This window comes from Quercus robur, chromosome 8 (genome assembly GCF_932294415.1).
Source record: "Quercus robur chromosome 8, dhQueRobu3.1, whole genome shotgun sequence".
Lineage (NCBI taxonomy): Eukaryota > Viridiplantae > Streptophyta > Magnoliopsida > Fagales > Fagaceae > Quercus > Quercus robur.
This window is the reverse complement of record NC_065541.1, coordinates 25,406,295-25,427,691: the sequence shown is the minus strand read 5'-3', so window position 1 is coordinate 25,427,691 and position 21,397 is coordinate 25,406,295. Positions and strand designations below refer to the sequence as shown.

Sequence of the window (21,397 nt, the reverse complement as noted above, 5' to 3'; positions counted from 1 at the left end):
GGGAACGTTGGTGAGTCAGTCGGTTCGTCACGGGCTCACAACATTTCTAAGAGAGAATCAGGACGTGTTCACTTAGAGTCACGAGGACATGCCAGGGATTGACTCCTCAGTCATAGTTCATAGATTGAATGTGTCGCCCTCATCCTCTCTCATTCGACAGAAGAAACGAGTGTTTGCTCAAGAGCGAGACAAAGCGATAACAGAAGAGGTTCGGAAGTTGTTAGAAGCAGATTTCATTCGAGAAGTATATTACCCAAACTGGTTGGCAAACATGGTTATGGTCAAAAAGGCCAGTGGAAAGTGCAGGATGTGCATAGACTTCACGGACCTCAATAGAGCCTTCCCCAAGGACAGTTACCCCCTCCACGAATAGATACCTTGGTAGACTCGACCGTGAGACACCAGCTACTGAGCTTCATGTAAGCGTTTTCTAGATACAACCAGATCAAAATGGATGAGGCTGACCAAGAAAAGACTTCCTTTGTTACAAGCCAAGGACTCTTTTGCTACAAAGTGATGCCATTCGGGCTCAAGAACGCTGGGGCGATGTACCAAAGATTGATGAACAAGATGTTTGCACGACAAATCGGGAGGAATGTTGAAGTTTATGTAGATGACATGCTGGTGAAAAGCTTATGAGAAGACGAACACTTGAATGACCTCCAAGAGACCTTCGACACTCTTCGAGCGTCAACATGAAGTTAAATCCAAGCAAATGTGTATTCGAGGTTACAGCGGGGAAATTCTTGGGATTCATGGTATCCCAAAGGGGAATCGAAGTCAACCCAGAGAAAGTACGAGCTATAATGGACTTAGCCCCACCAAAGACGATCAAGGAGGTGCAGAGCCTGAACAACAAGATAGCAACATTGAATAGGTTTGTCTCAAGGGCAACAAATAAATGCCTACCTTTCTTCCGCGTGTTGAAGAGATCATTTGAATGGACAAACGAATACCAGTAGGCGTTCGAGAATCTTAAGTTGCATCTATCAGCTCCTCCCTTACTCAGTCCATCCAAACCGAGGGAAGAACTCTACCTGTACTTAGCTGTCTCGCAAGCTGTGGTCAGCATAGCTTTGGTAAGAGAAGAAGACAGGTTGCAGAAATCGGTTTACTTTACAAGCCGAGGGTTTCGAAGAGCAGAAGAAAGGTATCCTCTGATGGAGAAGCTAGCGTTCGCATTAGTGACCGCAGCACGGAAACTCAAGCCATATTTTCAAGCCCATACTATTGTTGTCTTGACAGATAAGCCTTGAGAAGAGCCATGAGTAGTCCCAAAGCTGCAGGACGGATGGCGTTATGGGTAGTTGAGCTGAGCGAATTCGATATACGATACTGTCCACGTACTGCTATAAAGGGGCAGGTGGTAGCTGACTTCATCGCCGAATTCACACTCATGGAAGGCAAGGGGGCAGAAGTAGTTTCACAATGGAGCGTCCATACAGACGGATCATCAAACAGGTAAGCTGGAGGCGCCGGTGTGGTACTCCGTACCCCAGAAGGAGATAAGATCAAGTGCATGATCCGCCTAGACTTTCCTACGACCAACAATGAAGCAGAATACGAGGCTTTAATAGTAGGATTGGACCTCGCAAGAGCGGCATGAGCTGAGAACATGGTTTTATACTACGACTCCCAGGTCGTCACCAGTCAGGTTAATGGTGATTATGAATGCAAGAATGGAAGAATGAAGAAATACCTTAAGGAGGTGAAGGGTCGAATCGACGGCCTCCAAATCAAATTCGTCCAAATCCCGAGGGAAGAGAACGAGTGCACCGACCGCCTAGCAAAGGCCACCTCAGCAGAAAACATGCACGTCCCCGATCAAGTACTATCCTTTGTTTAAAATTCTCCGCTCATAAATGAAGTAACTAGTGTACAGGAGATTGGTAGCGAAAACAACTGGACCACACCATTAGTCTCCTACCTAAGGGATGGCATGCTACCAGACGGGAAGGATGCCGTTAGAAAACTGAAGGTCCAAGCATCGCATTTTGTTCTGATAAAAGAAGTCCTATACAAAAAAGGTTTCTCTTGCCCGTACCTAAGGTGTTTAGGACTCGAGGAGGCAGACTACGTCATGAGAGAAGTCCATAAAGGGATCTACGGGAATCACTCGGGGGCACGATCGCTGGTGAACAAATTGATTCGCACAGGATACTACTGGCCTACTATGCAGAAGGATGCACAGACTTATGTCAGAGCCTACGACAAGTGCTAGAGATTCGATAACATCGCCAAACAGCCTCCGGAAGAACTAACGCCCATGATGGCCCCATGGCCGTTCGCTCAATGGGGATTAGACATCATGGGCCCTTTCCCAACTGCGGTCAGGTAGTTAAAGTTCCTAATAGTTGGCATCAACTACTTCACCAAATGCATGGAAGCAGAAGCCCTAGCCACCATCACAGAAAAGAACATCTGAAGTTTTATCTGGAAGAACATCATTTGTAGGTATAGGATACCTAGGGTGCTTGTCTCTGACAACGGAAAGCAGTTCGACAACAACGCATTCCGGGATTTCTGCTCGAAGCTAGGGATCAAGAACCACTACTTGTCACCTGCTCATCCACAAGCCAATGGACAAGTTGAAGTTACGAACCGATCCTTGCTCAAAATCATCAAGACTTGGCTCGAGGGGTAAAAAGGCATATGGCCGGAGGAACTACCTAATGTTTTGTGGGCATACCGGACAACAGCAAGGACACCCACAGGGGAGACACCATTTCGACTAGCATACGGGAACAATGCAGTCATCCTAGCAGAAGTAGGGCTCACAAGCTACTTGGTGGACAACTACGACGAAAGTAAGAACGATGAAGCCCTTCGCTTACAACTAGACCTGGTGGACAAAGTGCAGGCAACAGCAGAGCAAAGGTTGGCACGATACCAGAACCTTATGGCAAAGAACTACAATTCCAAAGTCAATCACAGAGACTTCCAGGTCGGAGACCTAGTCTTGAGGAAGGTAATGGGCGCGGCGAAGAATCCTTCCCAAGGAAAGCTCGGCCCCAACTAGGAGGAACCCTACAGAGTAACATCATGGCAAAGGAAAGGAACCTACCATCTGGAGACATTAAATGGGCGATAACTGCAACATCCATGGAACGCTGAGCATCTACGAAAGTACTACCAGTAAAGATGACGATATGGAAAGCAACACCCAACGGATCCTCATTTTATTCAAGTTTTGTTAGTTTTAAGTTAATTATTGCAACATTCTCCGGTTTCCTAGTTTTAACTACATAGACAGTTTATTTTTGCTTTTAAGCATTATTTTTAAGCCTCTTTTTTTTCGAGAACTACCTTTGGTTTAATAATAAGAGGAATATTCAAATATGACTAATGTGTCTTCTACAATATTTTATTTAGTCCATAAAGTGGATGGTCTTTCCAATAAGGATGGAAACTTACCAAGTCCATAGAGTGGACGGTCCATCTGAGAAGGATGGAAACTTTATCAAAGTCCACAAAGTGGACAATCCATTCTATAATGATGGAAACTTTATGAGACCACAAAGTGGACAGTCCATCCAAAAAGGAAGGAAATTTTATCAAGTCAATCCATCCAAGAAGGACAGAAACCTTTTAAGTCCATAAAGTGGACGGTCCATCCAAGAAGGACGGAAACATTTTTAGTCCATAAAGTGGACGGTCCATCCAAGAAGGATGGAAATATGTTCGTAATATGGACGGTCCATTAAAGGACGGAAATTTTACAAGTCCATAAAAAGGACGGATGAAAGTTTAATATCTACATAGCGGACGAATCATCCACCCATAAAATGGACAGATCCAATATAAAGACGGTTCAATATTGCTAGTCCATTAGTGGACGAATTCTAATTAGAATTCACAGTAATGAACAGGACAGGCTACACAACGGACAGATCCTTCTTAAGGACGGGTCCAACTCAATAAGTATTCACAATCCATAAATGGATGAACTCATCCTAAAATGAATGATAAGAACCAGTCCATATAATGGACGGATCCAACTTATGGTCTAATCAAAAGTTTCAAAGTCCACAAATGGACGGACTTGTCTTATCATGTGAATGCACCTATATAAGATTACGAAATAACAGTGGCCCGTCGTAGAGGATGGATCTAAATCAGCTGAATTAATTGTAATCACTGTGCGGACGGGCTTATCCTAAAGGATGGAACCCCAGTGAAAACAGTTGTAAAAAGTTTTTATAACAGGCTCAACGGAATATTGAAAATGACAATTCACATTACACCAGAGGACAGATATGTCTAAAACGAAGTTCTTTCAATCAATAGCTACATATTCAAAGTAATGTTTTTACATGCCACAAAATGACGGATAAAAATTAAAAGATTGTTCCAAAAATAGTTACAATCCAAAAAAAAACAATAATATTTTACTGCTGAGGGGAGGTGATTTCAACATTCTCTTCAACGTTTCTAGGCTGACGGACGTCACCATCAACGGGTTGGGACTGGTTCTCAGGAGGAACTGACTCCCCGTCACCAAGGGCTGCATTGTCAACGAACAAGTCCTCCATGCTCTCAGAGGCGACGGGTTGAACAGTAGCTTGGGGTTGTGTGTCTATGCTAAGTTGAGAAAAATCTAGGTCAGGATAAGCTTTCTTTGCCTGACGGATAGCATCGTCAAAGCCGTCCGCATAAGAGGTCCCAAGCTCCTCCAGGAAGGCGTCAGAGTTTCGATATTCACGGATCGCTGCCTCTTTAGATTGACGGAGTTGGTTCTTGGCATCCTTGATTTCTTTATCTTTATCTTCCAAGACCTTCCCCAACGTTTCAACCTGCTGATCAAGCTCCTTCCTGACCTTCTCCGAGAGGGAGAGTTTCTTCTCCATACTAACTCTCCAAGTCTTAAGACTGTTCAATTCCTCCTCCATCTCATTAGCTTTCGCCCTGACGCACCCCAGCGCTATCCCGTGATTCAGACACCATCCCATCAACCCTTTCATCATCACCATAGCCTGGAAATGAAGGTAATTAGTGACGGAGTTAAGTGAACGGAAAAACAGGAAATGAACGACATAACATACCTGGGCAATACTAAACAGCCCCTTCTCCCCCATGGCCTCGGTAGCATGATTGCCTAAGTCCTCATAGTCGTCGGACGACATGATGGACGAAAGCTTCTCAAAAGCGTATTTGGAGTCCTCTTGGAGAAGGAAGGGTGGCTTTTCTTGGGTTGTGGATGGGCCCTTCATCAAACCTTTTCCAACTCCATGCTTTACAGGAGTAACCATCTTCCTGCCCTCGGCCTTTAAACCCACGACGGGCTCTAAAACTGTTTTTGGTTTCTTAGGTTGACGATTTTGCTTCTCCGGCAAATTTCTTTTTGAAGACGGATTGGACGCGCCCGTCTCCTTGAGTTAGCCTTCAACCTCTTTCCTTTTTGCTGCCTGTTACTTGATGACGGCTCTTCTTTTAGCTGCATCCATTTCTGCCAAATAAAGGACGGACGTTGGATTTTGAGTAAATATAACAAAAACTCAAAGTGACGAACTTATGTGCTCTAACTTGGGCTTCCTATCGAAAGGCGGCTCTGGCTGGTTCTGGTCCGTCACAGTACCAATGCAATGTGTTGAGATTGACCAATTTAGCCCACGTCCTCTCTTCAAGCTGGGTTTTGTTAAAAATTTTCTCCAAAAAACTGAATTGTTCAAGCGTGACTGGAGGACGGTCCCAGGCTGCAAAGAAAGATGGGCCGTTATTCATTAAAGAAAAATGGAAACATAAAGTATTCACTGACGGAGGCATACCCGACGGTGGCATTATGCCCCATGTTTTGTCAACGAGCATGAATTCGGTGTCATCGAGGTGACACATCCACTCGTCACCCTCAAAAAAGAAGTAACGACTCTTCCAATCTCTGTTGGAGTCAGGATTCTCACAGATAAGCCTTAGTAACGAGCCCCTAGGCGCGAAGTTGTACGTGCCTTTGGACTGTGTAATCTTAGCAGGACGGTAACAGTGGAAAAATTCTTCCACCGTCAACCTCTATGCCCAGTCCGACATAGCACCATATAGGACCTCCACACTTAGGAAGACCCTCCAAGCATTTGGTGAGATCTGGTTGACGAACAGTCCAAGATATTGGAGGAGACAATGGTGGAGGGTGCTTAAGGGAAATATGAGCCCTGCCTTCAGCATTTGCTCATATACTCCTAAGTCTTCAAGACCCTCGTAGTAACACTTCTCTGATTTATAGGGTAGACGCGTGGGTATATTGTCGAGTATTTGATACTTATCCCTAAGTGTTTTGAAGTGTGTTTCTTTGATCTTGGAAATAAAATCATTAACCGTCCATAAAGGTAGAAGGATGAACTCCCTAAGTCCATCTGGTCCTATGACGGATTGGATTGGGGGGTCAACATCCATCGAACCGACATGGAGTCACCGTTTAACTCCTCCACCCCTAGATCCTCGTATATAGAAAAGGAAGCTGACGGACTCCTCTCACTGGGACTGTCATGGTCTTTGTGACCTGACCGGTACACTTCATCGTAGCCCGCTCCATCGCGGAAAACGACTGGTTACTTGACACACTAGACATGACCTACACATGACGGTAAATCCTAAGACTGAGTACTATAATGGTTGACAGACATGTAAGTGTCACAGAAAAGTGTAAATGTATAAAAACTTGAAGTAAAAGGGAGAAGATGCTTACCAGGACGGATTCAGACGATGACGGGTAATGGTGACGAATGCAGCAATTGAACGGTATAGGATTCTGACAAGAATGACGGGTGCACTCTGATCTTGAATTTCAGGAGAGAGTAAAGTAATGAACAGAAGAAGTCTTAGTTTATATAGGGAGAACAGCGTGGAAGATGAAGGGGCGTTTCTGTCACGCCCCAAACCCCAAAGGGTCCAAAACATGAGAGAGACGTCTCAAGTACCTGTAAATTTTTCCTTTTTGACAATTCAATCCACATAATTATTATCAAGTGCCAACAACAATAATTATCATAATCATCCCATAGAATATACTTTCAGAGTAAGTCAGAGCTCTAAGCATTAATTACAAGGACCATAGGCCACAAAAGAATAGAGGTCTGAAAACAACAATTATGTAACAACAGCTTGTCCCAACAGTGGAAATACAATCATAACCACTATAATACAAAAGAAAGAGTCAAGCCTAGACTAAGATGTACGCCATCTAATATATCCATTACACAAAAATTCAGCCTCCATCAGTAGTTAGTCTAACTACTATTAACCACCAAAAAGCTGTCTCAAAAGATTGTTGCCTACTCTGAAAAGTTATAAAAATAATGGAATGAGACAAAGCCCAGTAAGTAGCATAATTAAAGGGGGTGGGGAAATGCAAATTTCATGATGGTAACAATTTACAAATCATGCTTTTAATTCGGGAGTTTCCAAATAGTTTCTACAAAACCATTTCCCAAAAATAATATGACAATAATGAATAAATTGACACAGCACAAAACTTCTCAAAATGTTCTCAACATGAAACTACTTACTATACTGTATGCAATAACAACACCGTTCCAAACCAGAAAATCTAACCCAAGGCCACATGATAATCGCCGACACAAAGCCGGAACTCATTGCCGACACAAAGCCGGAACTAAACTGCCGACACAAAGCCGGAACTCATCGCCGACACAAAGCCGGAACTAATAACCATCACAAAGACGGGTGCTAAGATACTAATGTCACACAGACTATAGTATTTAGCTAGGTAATCACCGAGTAATCACATGTCACAGCGCATGGGTAGAACATAAAGAGCTCACATAACTTTAATTCAAAATACATAATTCGCTACTAAGTAGTTTCATAAAATATTTGAATGCCCAAGATATTCACAAGGTTCTCAATGCCTTCAACTTATTTCTTGCCAAAGAGATTTTGTATTAACTTCCCAAATAACATAGGCCAAGATAAAGCATCTTTATAATTTTGCAAATAATGCAATAAATCCATAATACGCATTTTCTAGAATTTAATCAAAGATGCTAGTCTTTTCTTTGATAACAAATCATGCCAATCCCCCATATGCAATAAGAATATGCATTTTCATATATAATCATATATAGTAGGGTCATAACACAACACCTTTTAGAAAAACATAGTTCCACCATTAATTTTCCAAAATGTGTTGACCCAAAACAATATTTATAAGATATGGTTATTTTTCAAAAATACCCATTAAAAGCTACTTACCTAGCAACCGCAAAATCCTAATTCTCCAAGCTCCAAGGGGAGATTAGCTAGAACCTAAACAATGTCAAGCAAATCTATCACAATGAGCACAAAGCTTGAAATTGTATCTAGCTACATATTAGGAATTGCCAAATAAGCACTAAATTAGGCAAGCCTAGATTTAGCCTCACAAATAATATTTTCCATCTCCAAAGATTCTCAACCAATTACTTTACAAGACATAGACTCCCATTATACTTATGAATCATACAAGGTGTTATTTCTAACATCAAAACCTCAATAATTTATAAATAGTTTCCACATGGTTTTCACAACATCATCAAGAGACCCATGACACCAAAATCACAATATCCTTTCAAACAAACAATTTAGATCTTTAACTAGCTCCAAATGAACCATAAAATTATATTCACAATTTCATTTCACAAGATATACCTCAAAACCCCTAAATTTTCACCATAACAAGCCCTAGATACCCAACATTGTAAAAAGCATGAACTCACTCAACAATTACATCCACCAAGACCAAAACCCATACATATAACACATGAATATCATTTTCAAAGCTCTTAAATCACATGAAAATCATTATTAAAGCTTGGGTAAAATAACCTCAAATAAGAACATAATACTCATCAAAAGAGATTAAGACTTTTACCTCAATTAACTTATGTGAAGGTGTGATGTTCTTGAGGATTTTCTAGTGATTTTGCCGGAAAAAATGGTAGAGATGAGGATGAGGAATGTACCGGTGGGAGGGTGAGGGAGAGGAGTGTGTGTATGTGTGTTGTGTTGACTGAAAAAGAAAAAGAAAAGGAGAACAAGAGTGGGAGTGACCGGCCAAAGAGAGAAAAGAGGGAATGGATTGTGTGATGGGTAGTGGGGTTAGGTGGGGGCACACTTGGTCCACAAAAAATCTAACTTACCTTCTTTTATTTATTTATTTTTTTTTTTTTTTAAAAAAAAACTCACGGGATGTTACAGTTTCGATTCCCATGATCAACCATTCAGTAAACGCCACGCGTCCATCATTAATTACCCTAGGCTAGCCTGTCCATGCTAGGGGGCACTCGTCAAAAGTTCAAAATGAAACCGTCACCCCAAGTGTTCGTCCACTCAGAAAGTACGGACTCACGGGGTGAAGGGGCAACTGAAGAGGAAGAATAGTGAGGTGATGGATTAGAGTTTATCGTTGACGAGTCCATTTGGATGGGCTTAACAGATCAAGGTAAGTGGACGGGTCCAGTATTAATGGGCCGACGGACCAACAGGCCACGTGGCGCTAATTGATGATTATGTGGTCTCCAAGGAATCTTAAATGGAAAACGACTTGCATCTCACGAATAACCCTAGTCCATAGAATCCCAACATGAATAGAATTTTAATATGAAAAGGATTCTAGAAAATACGCCCATTAATGAGGATCTTCCCTATATGGAAAAGACTTGTTGCGCAAGCATAGGAGTCTGATTCTACACTACTATAAAAGCCCAAAGACCCTCACAAAACAGGAACACATAATTTACCCCTCTCTAGCACTCTAGAGTTGTGAAAATAGTTCTAACTTGACCTTCGAAGAGTATTTGGCCGACACCACACCGGTACTCTCTGTTAGGTCTTCTCTTTTTGTTGTGCAAGTCTTGCTTCGAGTGTGTGAGGACTGTGTGGTTTACTGGTGATTTTTCGGCATTATCATTTAAAAATCTTCTCTTTCCCCACCTCCTTCTCCTCCTCCTCTTCTTATTTAAGTTATCACTCCTTTTCGCTCAAATTCTGAAGTTGAAACAATTTGGGATTTATACCTACAAAACTTTAAAACAAAAACGTTTTTGCTTTTCCAAGAAACCAAAACACAGTGAAATCTTTGAAAAACTTTTTGATAATTAAATGCAAGATTTCATGGATAACGTCATGATTTCTTTTCAAACAAGAAAAAATCATGATCTCAGAAAAGCAATTTGTTAAGCAAAGAAGCTTAAAGGGAGAAAAAAAATCAGTATCCTATGATTCATCAAAAAGTAGCAAGCCCAAAAAATTGAAAATGCCAAAGTGAGTATCTTTTTCTTTGCAGTGTTCGGAGCACATTCTTTTGGCATGAAAAAAAACAGGATAAACAATTTGCCTCTTAAAAGAGTGCTCATTGACAAACAACCTAACATTTGCAAGGTCCAGATACCCAAAATTCAGTAAATTTGCATTATGGTTATTTTTTCTTTTTTCTTTTTTGATGGGACATTATGGTTCATTTGGTTGCTAGGAAAAGGTCCAAGAATATCACAAATGGTCTTCATTGTCTTACCCTCTGGTTTCTGAGAAACAGAAGAAAAAGGAAAGAAAAATACTGATAACAGGGAGAAACAAGTCTGAAATACATGCGATATAGAACTCAACATTACTTAAGATTTTATCAAGTAGCTTACATAGTTCGCAAAATAGTAAGCATGTCCAATGCTTCTGTACACCAAACCTCAATACACTATTTCTTGATTCTATAACAGAAGTTTAAAAAATTGAATTTCAAGCTTGCTTCCTTTTAAAGTTTCAATGTTTTATGTTACCAAGGAGTAGAAAATGGGAAGGAACAAAAGAGAACGATGTTGCAGGTGCATGTAAGTGTACAGATCCAAAGCACAGATAACATTTTGTTTATAAATTATCAAAACTTCGTGGTAATCTGGCTCAAAAAGTTAGCATCGGTTACAAGAGGAGGAATTCATGAAGAAGTAAGGAGAATGTTGGGAAGCAAATGAAAATAAGTGGCAAAAGCAAGTAAGATTGTTCAGATGTATTTTCAAGTTTCATTTTCATTATTTATATCTGAACAAGATTGAACTCCTCCCATTATATGTGAGATTAGAAAAGAACATTTGACGTAATGATCATTGGCAAACCCAAGCAATGGAAGAATTTGTCAGCCAAACCATTTTACATCAGAAATATTAGATTCGCACAAACACAAGAAATGACCTTTTAATGATATATTAACCCATCCAGCTACTTATCTCTTAATCATATACAAAAGCAATTTTACAAGTTCTAGAATGCCTGGGAAACTCCTTGAAAAGATTAAACTTTTACTCTGAATCTGGAGGTTTAGAAGTGATTGTCATTTTCTTCAAGAATCTTGAACTATTTAGTAAATATCTAAGAAGTTCCAACTCATCCTTGGACCATCGAAAGCCTTCAAAATGAAGCGTTGTTAGGCATGATGACAGACATTTAGGAACATTCAGTGGCCATCTAACGTTTCTTTGTTCATCAGAAGATAAAGGCAGTGCAAGGACAAGCTCTTCTAGTATATCATGCTTATTACAAGAACTAACACTCAATTAATTTCATCAAAGCCAAATTATGAAACTTCATAGAATCATAAATAGAAGAACCGCAGAGGCAGTGCAGACAACATAATAATCACAACAATATTATTATTGGTTGTCAAAGAAAAAGGGTATAGCAATAGCAATTTAAATATAGACCCAGGAAAAAATGTCTTACTCTTACCCACATGGTGGACAAATGCAGGGATTTAACTAACGTTATAGAGTTGTCTGATGAAGTCCCATGGCAATTGTCCATAAATATTAAATATTAAATATTAATGTCCGCTTCGCTTCGCTTCAACTAAGATGCCCACCACTGAAATGAAGAAGATACGGGGCGTTTATCTTAAGTAGTACGTAAGCCTCACAATTAATCTAAATAAATATATAAATTTGCATTTGCTCTTCAAGCCAATTGCTTTTACGACCAAAATTTGGAGCCAACAGAAAGATTCGTCATTTGCATATATATATATATTTGACACACGTACAAGATGCAGAGCAACGCAATGGAAGAAGCAGAAGGTGGATCAATAAGAATATCAAATCCTAGTTTTAGAACCACTAGTGTTGTACAGTACAACTGAAGAGGCTAGCCAACGTTCGATTGAAGAGCCCAGATCGAACCTGAACAAAATATGGTACTGATCTGATGACGACGAATTTGAAATCCTCTTAAAATTATCATATATAGTCAAAAGTAAAATATTTGAGACGAGAGGAGAGGGTCCGGTAAATAAATTTGCTTATCCTGTCTCTGCTATTACTTTGGCCCATTGGTTTTGAGACACAAGATTAATTTGATGGATACAAAAATATTTATACATACTGGTGTTTGAAACTCAGGAAAATGGACGACCGTATGAGCAAATTATTACGGCGCACACACTGTGTTGGAGTCGGAGTTGGAGATAAATATTTCTCCTTATTATCCTTATCATCCCTCACCTTTTTCAAATTCGAACCATAAATGAATTACAATTTTTTCCAGCATTTTAATTTAATTGGGTGGACTTAAGTGACTAATTGTGTTAATTTGCTCTATCAAAAAATAGATAAATAAAATAAAATTGTGTTAATTTGCAGTCTATCAAGACACAAACCTCATCTACACAAAAAATTAATTCATATTTTAGCTTAATAAATGATGATGACAAGCAATCATTATTAGAAGAATATCATGAGTTAAAATTTTATATTATCTAAAATAAATATAAATAAAAATAGGAAAAGTTGACAGATGCATTGGTTTATGATATACTTAATAAAAATAAAAAATAAAAAATTTAATGACTTTTTATATTTCTCTTAAAAATTGTATCAAACTTTCTTAAAATGATTTAATAATTTATAAATAATTGTCTTAAGAGCACCCATTTATCATGACTCTTTACAAATTTATTGATTATTCCACTTGGGATCCACTTTGTTTATTCATTCGTATCAGCTTTTGGCATGACTCACAATTATATCCCCAGAAGATAGGCATCATAGAAAGGAAATTGGATAAAAACAATGAATCCATATCAACAAGATTAAGCAATACACTGTCAAGCTCAGAGGTTATAGATTACAAGAAGCTAACAGATTTTGCAACAACAAAAAATAAAAAACGAAGCTATAAACTAATCGACAACTACAAGTACTCAGAATCCTCAAAATTTTGAATGATAGGATTCATATAACTCTGAATAAGGAACTTTAATATAGGATTACATAATTTTTCACAGCCTGCAGGGGATTCTACACTGCATTGACAGTGGCAGCCGGAGTATACCAGCCATGGTGGATCTCCACAGCCTTCTTTCTCCGGGCAAGCCGAGACTTCCTGCGTGCTCCAGTGTTCCTGTGCAATGTTCCCACTCTCACTGCCTTGTCTATAACTGAATATGCCTCTGCAATTAGTTTCTCAACTGGAACAATTTCTTCAGATGCTGCATCAGTTTTCTTCTTGAGCACATCAAGAGCTTCCAGAACCTGGAAAAGTTGAAATAAATTTCACAAAAAACATCAGGAACTTCTTAGAAACAATTCAATACCTTTGTCACAAGATTTTGATAGATTTTTTACAGGACATCACCCTAAGCTTCTGCCTTTCTCTTGTTAAATCATTAATATCATCATTGTTATAGAAGATTATTTTATAAAACGGGTAAAGTAACATTATAGTAACCATTACTTCAAGTTATGGAAAACAAGTCATCTTCCCTTTCCCTTTTTTTTAATATCCCCTAAGAAATAATTACAGATACAAACTATCAAACAAAGAGATCAATTAAGAGTGCGAGGACAATGAGACATTCCTTCATGGTGAACCAAAAAGGAGGTAAAAAAAGGCATTGAGCACATTCTAATTCTTAAAATTAATAAATAAATAAAAACCAACGATAAAAAGTCCTATTAGCCCACAGCTAGCTGGGACTTGGGATTAATAACACGCTATTTCAGTCAAGTCACATATAGTAGAAGCAATTTTGGACAGGCACCTCTATTTTTCATACCAACTTCATCCAAATCTTTTTCCTTGCCCACAGCTTTCAACTATGTTAGCTCCCTCCTGCAGTCCCTATGAATATCCCAGATAATTGATAATGATTGTCTGCGTAGAATTTGCAATGGTACTTGACATAGTGATGTCACATATACTTGCTTCATGGACATGTATTTGGTTATATAGATACAATATATATATACACACATGGAGAGGTAAGGATCAACAAGCATTTTAAGGGAAACTCCCTCTTTCTCTCTCTTTTGTACCTGCTTTCTAGTTCTACTTACAAAAAAGGCCAGTTCCAGCATATACTCAGGTGCTTCATAGTCTTTACATGGACATTTTACAGATCATATAAAGGATGAACTACTTGTTAAGAGGTCAAGTAAAAATTACAGGAGGCTCATATTTAGTCACCAGCTAGCTTGGTGAGTCTCCAATTGAATGCCTAATGTTTAAAGAGGGTATTGATAAATATCAAGCAACGGTAATTATTTTTGTACTTCAAATGCCACTCCAAAGACAATCAGGATACCCTGACCAGCTCACACCCACTTATGCTCTCTGTTGTAAGGTACACAACCAGTTCAAGAGAGTTCATACAAATTTCAAGAAACTGTATATATTTGTCCTTCAGCTACCACTGTAATGCCAAAATAATTAACCATGGTATAACCAAGGCAGTCAAAGGTGAAGGCAACCTTAAGGCGCCAAGCAAGGCCTTGTGTTGCCCAAGGCATGAGGCAACAAAAAGGCACTAGCCCGAATAAAGCAAGGCGCCAAATTCTTAATATATTTATTATACATATAGAACTTAAATCATATGTACCTAGTGTATTATAATATTATAATGAAGTGTTTTTCAATATGTAGCATGAAGAAATTAGGTCTATCAAATTATTTCAAAATAGGATTAACATTTTAGGCTCTATTAGTTAGTTCTAACAATACATTTTACAACAAGCTTCTATACAACAACAAGTCTTACAAAACAAATTTGTAAATTTTTTTTTTTTTTTTTTTTAGCAAAACAAATTTGTAAATTAATTTTACTAACAATAGGTTTTTATAACATGCCTTTTGAAATTAATAATGTAAAAATAGGTTTCACAACAAACTTCTACAAAAAATTTATAAAAAAAAAAGATTATTTAAAAATAAAAAATAAAAAAACACTTGAGGCTCTCGCCTTAGTGCCTTTTTCATGCCTTAAGGCAGTCGCCATGCTCGCCTAGGGTCTAAAGGCAAGCGCCTCACTAAAGGCGCCTCTCCTTAGAGCCTTTAAGGCGCCTTAGTGGCGCCTCACCTCGCCCAAGTGCCTAGGCAAGCACCCAGCTTGCCTTTGACTACAATGAGTATAACAGCTATCATGAAATTGAAGATGACAAATCGGTTCATCTTCAATGCAAATTAATAATATTTACTAGTAAAGTAATGAGCATTTTATTGACATCCAAATTCTATAATGTGCTCAAATTTGTCCAATGTATGTACTATATCCATTATCCAGAAAGAAGAAAACAATTGCTTAAACTGACTCTTGCATGATGCTAGTAATGGACTTTGACACATTTTTGAAGAACACATTCATTCATTGTAGCCATTAAACTTCTTATGATCTAAATGCATGCCTATTTTAGCCAGTAAAGAATAATGGAGAGCTTTCTAATATTCACTTCTTTATCACATTTAGAAATATGACAAACATGAAGACAATATTTAAAATAAAATAAAAAACTGGGCAACAAATAAAACCAATTTGAATGCCCACAATAGTGTTCACCAAAAGACTTCTAGGTCAACCATGCAGCAAGATGGAGTCTTTGCTGGCTAACAACAATTGTAATTCTCTCTTACATGAGTGCACAAAGACACACACAGAGACTATTTAATGAGGTTTTTAGCAAATTTTACACAAAAATATCATACTTATTCTTTTATATAAGTTGCAAGAATATCATACCAAAAACTATGGAATTGCTAAACATCAGAATTAGACCACTGAAATTTTGCAGAAAAAAGCTCCAAAGAGCGGACAGATGGGCATGTCAACCAAACACGCGATAATAAAAAAAGGGGTCACAATTAAGGTCACTTTGAGAGTGCCTAAGTTCCAATAAAGGACCATGAGATATCACACAATTTTCAAATTCTAACTTTTAAGCTCAGTTGGAGTTCCAAGACATCTCTGAATAACACTATAATAATATTTAGAGAGTTCAATTTTGGATTCACTCATGAAAGGTTCTGTCCATGAAAGTCAGCAAATAATGAGGCCTACGGATTGAAACTCCAAATTCTACCTCAATAATTTAAAGATATAGGAATGATACCAATCTAGACATCAACATGGATGTTTCATGCAGATATGGACCAAACATTAAAAAATAAAAAATAAAAAGGATATTTTAATTTGGGACAAAATTTAGGTAAAGTTAAGTGTTGTACATTAGGTTCCCCAAATAAATACAAACACATAGTTGCATTGACCAATGAAACACAAACAATATTATATTTCCAAAGACAAGTAACTTCAATGCAGCTGCGTTTGAACATAATTGGGAAACATATATTGCACCTAAGAAACTGTGCATAAATTTTACCCTTTTATTTGATTTAGTTTAACCACACATGAAATATAGAAGAAGAAGAACAACAACAAAAACAAGAAATAAAAATCATAAGAATTTAGGTCTCCAAAGTTGTGCTGAGAATCGTCAGACTGCCAATGTTGATAGGAGGAAGTGCGTTTCATGTTATAGTAGATAGATCACACTAATTTGAAGAAAAGCAGATCTTTGATCTTTATCTTGACCCTGTTAATGATTCTTAAACAAAAAGAGAAGTTTCATATCAAGATGATTTGATACATAGCTTCATAATCTAAAAGGAAAATTTCAGTTTGAAACAATATATAAAACATTATTATACCATTAATTTTTCTATATATTGGTAATTTACACACACACCCTGTATGGATCTTGAACCCACAACCTCACCCCCTACCTTGCTCTTACAAGGGAAGAAGCCATTCAAGCCAGAGCTCATTAGCTCTAATATCATTATATCATCACTGATATCTAGAAGCATTTTACTGAACAATCGAACATAAAAACTATCCTAATACCAGATATAGTGCGAGCCCACAACAAAAATAGAATTAAACATAGTCCTCTTTACAAATTTTCACACTCTCAAACTTTTTTAGAGCGTTCAACACAAACAATGAAAAATAAACCCATTTTACACAAACAAGAATAAAAATTAAGGAGGAAAAAAAACTATAAATTTATACAGAAATTAAATTAGAAGAATGTATAATAAGCACCTTCTTCATACGGGTCTTGATTTCAGATTTGCGGGATTTGTTGTAGATGCGCCTTTTCTCAGCTTGACGAGCCCTCTTTGCAGCTGAGTCTGCTTTCTTAGTTGGAGCCGCCTCACACACTACACTTAAATGCCGACTTGGCCTTTCTGTTGTCCTCATTGACAAATTTCCTGAAAAATTCACAAAACCCAGAATTTCAAATCCTCTTAAAATTTCATTACCAAAAATTGGGGTTCTGAGAAAAGAAATGAACAAGGAATTGTCATTCCAAAACACAAAATTAAAATAAAAAACTTTATTCAGCTGTACTTTAGCAACTGGATTATTTTCAATTTTCGAAAGTAACAACATGAATCATAAAAATCTAGTTTTTTTCTATACATTTCGTGTATATTGCTTGTTTCTTTTTCATAGCAACCAAATAAAGATATATTAACAAAAAAAAAAAAAAATGGATAAAATGCAGTTTCAGAGAGGCAAAGAGATGGGTTATGAGTAGAGAGTGCATTTACCATTGGAGAAGAGATAATTGTGTGAGAGGTTAGTTGAGAAACCGAGTGATTTGAATGTACTTGACTGATTTGAAGAAGGGCCAATTAGTGAAAGATTTCTGAGTTTCGAAGGGAGTGCTAAACAAGATAATGATAGGGTTGCCATTTCTCTCTTGCTCTCTACAGAGACCAACCTCCTCAGCTGTTTTTGTCTTTGCTCCTTTATCCACAACCACTGGAGAGAGAGAGAGAGAGAGAGAACTAGCAAGATTTCGCTTTTGTCTTTGTAATATGTAAGATGGGCTCTTTTCCTGGGCTTGTTATTTGGTAATCTAAGACTTCCAGCCCTTGACCCAATTTTGTTTTGATGTTCATGTTTCTCCGTGTTAAACAGAAACACGGGCCAAAATGCCAAATACCACCATTTTCAAAAATTTGTAGCAAAAAAATACTGTTTCTGAACTATATAGGGAAATATCACTTTTCTAGAACTCGAGTTCCAAATGGTACTCGAGTTTATGAAACTCGAGTACTAGAAAAGTGGTATTTCCCTATATAATTCCGAAATAGTGTTTTTTTACTACAAATTTCTGAAAATGGTGGTATTTGGCCATTTTGGCCTAGAAACACGCCTCGGACAAAGTTTCACTAAGAGAAACTCTTCAAACCACTTTAAAATTATGTCATGTGTCCTTTCAACTTAACCCAACGAGTTTTATTTTATTTTATTTTTTTAATTCTCAAACCATCGATGGTGTTGGGTTTAATTGGGTCAAGTTGAAACGACACGTCATAATTTTAAAATGGTTTAAAAGGTTTCGAAGAAAAACTTTAGCTTTTTTTATTATTTTATTTAATCAATTTCATTGTCAAACTAAAGAAAGATATTACAATAGCTTGTAAGCAATAGTTTTGAAGGGTTTGCCTTTCAAAAATGTATATACCCCAACTTCTTTTTTTGGAAATTGACAAAATGCAATTGAACCATTTGTGGCAAAGATGTTGAAGAATTTGAAATTGCTAGATATTGGATCTTTTAGGAGTTTAAATTGGGATATGAAACTGGAGAAAAGAAATCATTTCCATTTGGGAGATTGGGGATACCAATGCCCGGGTTTGAGGACAGGAACAGGTTGATGTTCCTTGCCCTTGGACGTTTGGAGCATCTTTAAAGATGTATGCTTATCTCAGTTGATATTTGTTATTCGATCAAAAATAGAAAATAAATAAATAAATAACAAGCCCAAAATAGAAAGGGAGACAAATCTAACATGGTTCACCATTGAATATTCAAATAGTGTGTAAAACACCAATGAACGTTTAGATCCCCAATTTACAAATAACCAACACAAGCTTATAATCAAACAATATATGTACGGAATATGAATATAAGCTAAACCCAAACAGGTAACACACTCTAAACCATAATTAATCGCAATCACAATAGTAATTAAAAGGTAAAGAGAAAGGGAAGAAAGATGCAAACACAAAGATAACACGATGATGTGTTATCGAAGAGGAAACCGAAGTACTCGGCGTAAAACCTCTCTGCTGCCCTCCAAGCAGTCAATAATCAACTAGAGAATGAAGTTGGGATACATGAATAGCAGAAGACCCTCCAAGCCTAATCTACCCAATGCACCTAAACCCTCCAAGTTTCTTACTCTAACAAGGTTACGCCGAATCTTGTCTTCTCTAGCTTATCGAATCCCACAATAGCCCACTACATTAACCAAATTGAATTGGTCCCTTCTGAACTGCTTCCCAAGCACCAAAATACCTTCTCACAGATATGGGTATGGTGAGATAAGGATTTGGCTAATGTACCTCTCAAGGATATATCAATGGAGAGGGTGAGAGTAGAGGAATTTGGAGAATCAAAGGATGAAGATTGTGGATGAGTCAATCTTGTTTTTCTCTAGGGTTTCTCTCTCAAAATTCTCTCTAGAGACTCTATACATTTCGTAGGTATAAGGGTATTTATAGTAGGGAGTATGAGGAATGCGAAGAAACAATTACAACCAAACAGGGAATTCTAGTGACTCGAGCTCACGACTGGAATGAATAGCGAGTTTAAGTCGCAAGCTAACTGCCTGGCCAAACTGGAAGTTTTTTCCTGTAGTGCAACAGCTAGCATGACCTTTCAGCTCCCCCTGCACGCTTCACACATGTACCATTCTAGCAACTTACTAGTCGCGAGCCAGTTGCAAGTTCCAGTCGCAAGACTCCCTTAAATTGCACACTTTTGAGATTTCTTCACACTCTCTCACACACCACCCTTACATGAATCCCACCTAAATACAGGGTATCTAATTGCTAAATTACAAGAAAATTTGTTATGGAATAAAGCCAACAAATGATTGAATAAATTCAACCTTACAATCTCCCCCTTTGGTTATTCTGTGACAAAACACTAAAACAGACTCTAGGCTTAACATGTGAGTTGTGAACAGTTGCCAAAACTCACTCACACCTAACTCTAGAAACTGTGAAGCTCTTAAACCATAAGAACAAGTTTTTCCTAAAAACAATAATACAAGATGATCATTGTAAGCAGAATTCTTGAAATGCATATGGAGCAAGCATATGCAATCAAGCAATAAAGAATTGAAGCAGTAAAGCATGGCTTGACCAAACAGGAACAATCATTATAAATAGTGATCACAATGAACATTCACACAAGGAATGAACATCCGGACATGCAAGCTAATAAGCTCAATGCAAAGCATCATTTGCATGTCCAACACTCAACCGATACAAAAACTCGAGGTAATTGCATCAAGGATATAAAATCCAACAAGGGCACAAGAGTGATGTACTAAAGAAAATGCATAACATTAACTAAAAGTATTGAGCTACAAAGCAAAGGTACAAATCATAAAGTGCTTAATAGAAACTGAAATAATTAAACCAAAAGTTTTAAACAGTAGCACAATGTAAATACCAAGAGTTATGAAAACTATAAACACATAAGCTGAAAACAAAACAAGCCAAAAGTATGTATGTATGTATGTATCAATATTCTTCTTTTGAGCTCACACAACTCCCCCTTTCAATATGCACACTTCCCATTCTTGTGTTGCTTTCCCCCTTACTGTATGCTATCTCTCCCCTTTTTGGCACAAATTGCTAAAGGCTGTCCTCCAGCTTTTGTTGAATAGCATCTAACTGTGTCTTAATGGTTGTGAGACGCATTTGAACTTGGTTGTTGGTGGAGTAGAGAACCTTTTCAAATCTGGAAATACGTTGATACAAACCCTCAATCAAAGTACTTAACCTGTTAGCTTGAGAGCTAGGTTGTATAAGCTGAGTGCTAGTCGTCTGCAACTCAAGAGTGTGAGGAGATGCAATCTCAATATTCACAGGCATAGTGTGAGTGGCTGAGCCATGACCGGAAGAAGTAGCATGAGGGAAAGATTCACTCTTAGGTGCTTTGGAAGAGTGACCTTTGCTCGCTTGAAGAGAAATCAAGGATATTGGGCGAAGACGAACCGGTATTTTCCCATCTTTTGGTGAGCGAATATCTTCAAGAACCATGATCTTCATGAGAAGACTACAAAAG

General features: G+C 38.0%; 1 protein-coding gene and 1 long non-coding RNA gene across 2 annotated transcripts; both read right to left on the bottom strand.

The window, feature by feature from the left end:
• Positions 1-6,972: 6,972 nt before the first annotated feature.
• Positions 6,973-9,042, bottom strand: LOC126695090 (uncharacterized). Its single transcript, XR_007645966.1, has 3 exons — positions 8,861-9,042; positions 8,203-8,256; positions 6,973-7,267 (listed from the first exon to the last, which is right to left on the bottom strand). It is a non-coding gene; the product is annotated as an uncharacterized LOC126695090 (long non-coding RNA).
• A 3,982-nt stretch (positions 9,043-13,024) lies between these two features.
• LOC126695089 (30S ribosomal protein S20, chloroplastic) lies at positions 13,025-18,096 on the bottom strand. The gene is made up of 3 exons (XM_050391707.1): positions 17,857-18,096; positions 17,345-17,514; positions 13,025-13,499 (listed from the first exon to the last, which is right to left on the bottom strand). The coding sequence occupies exons 1-3, from the start codon at positions 17,999-18,001 to the stop codon at positions 13,266-13,268; spliced, it is 549 nt and encodes a 182-aa protein (XP_050247664.1). The 5' UTR covers positions 18,002-18,096; the 3' UTR covers positions 13,025-13,265.
• Between the last annotated feature and the right edge of the window lie 3,301 nt (positions 18,097-21,397).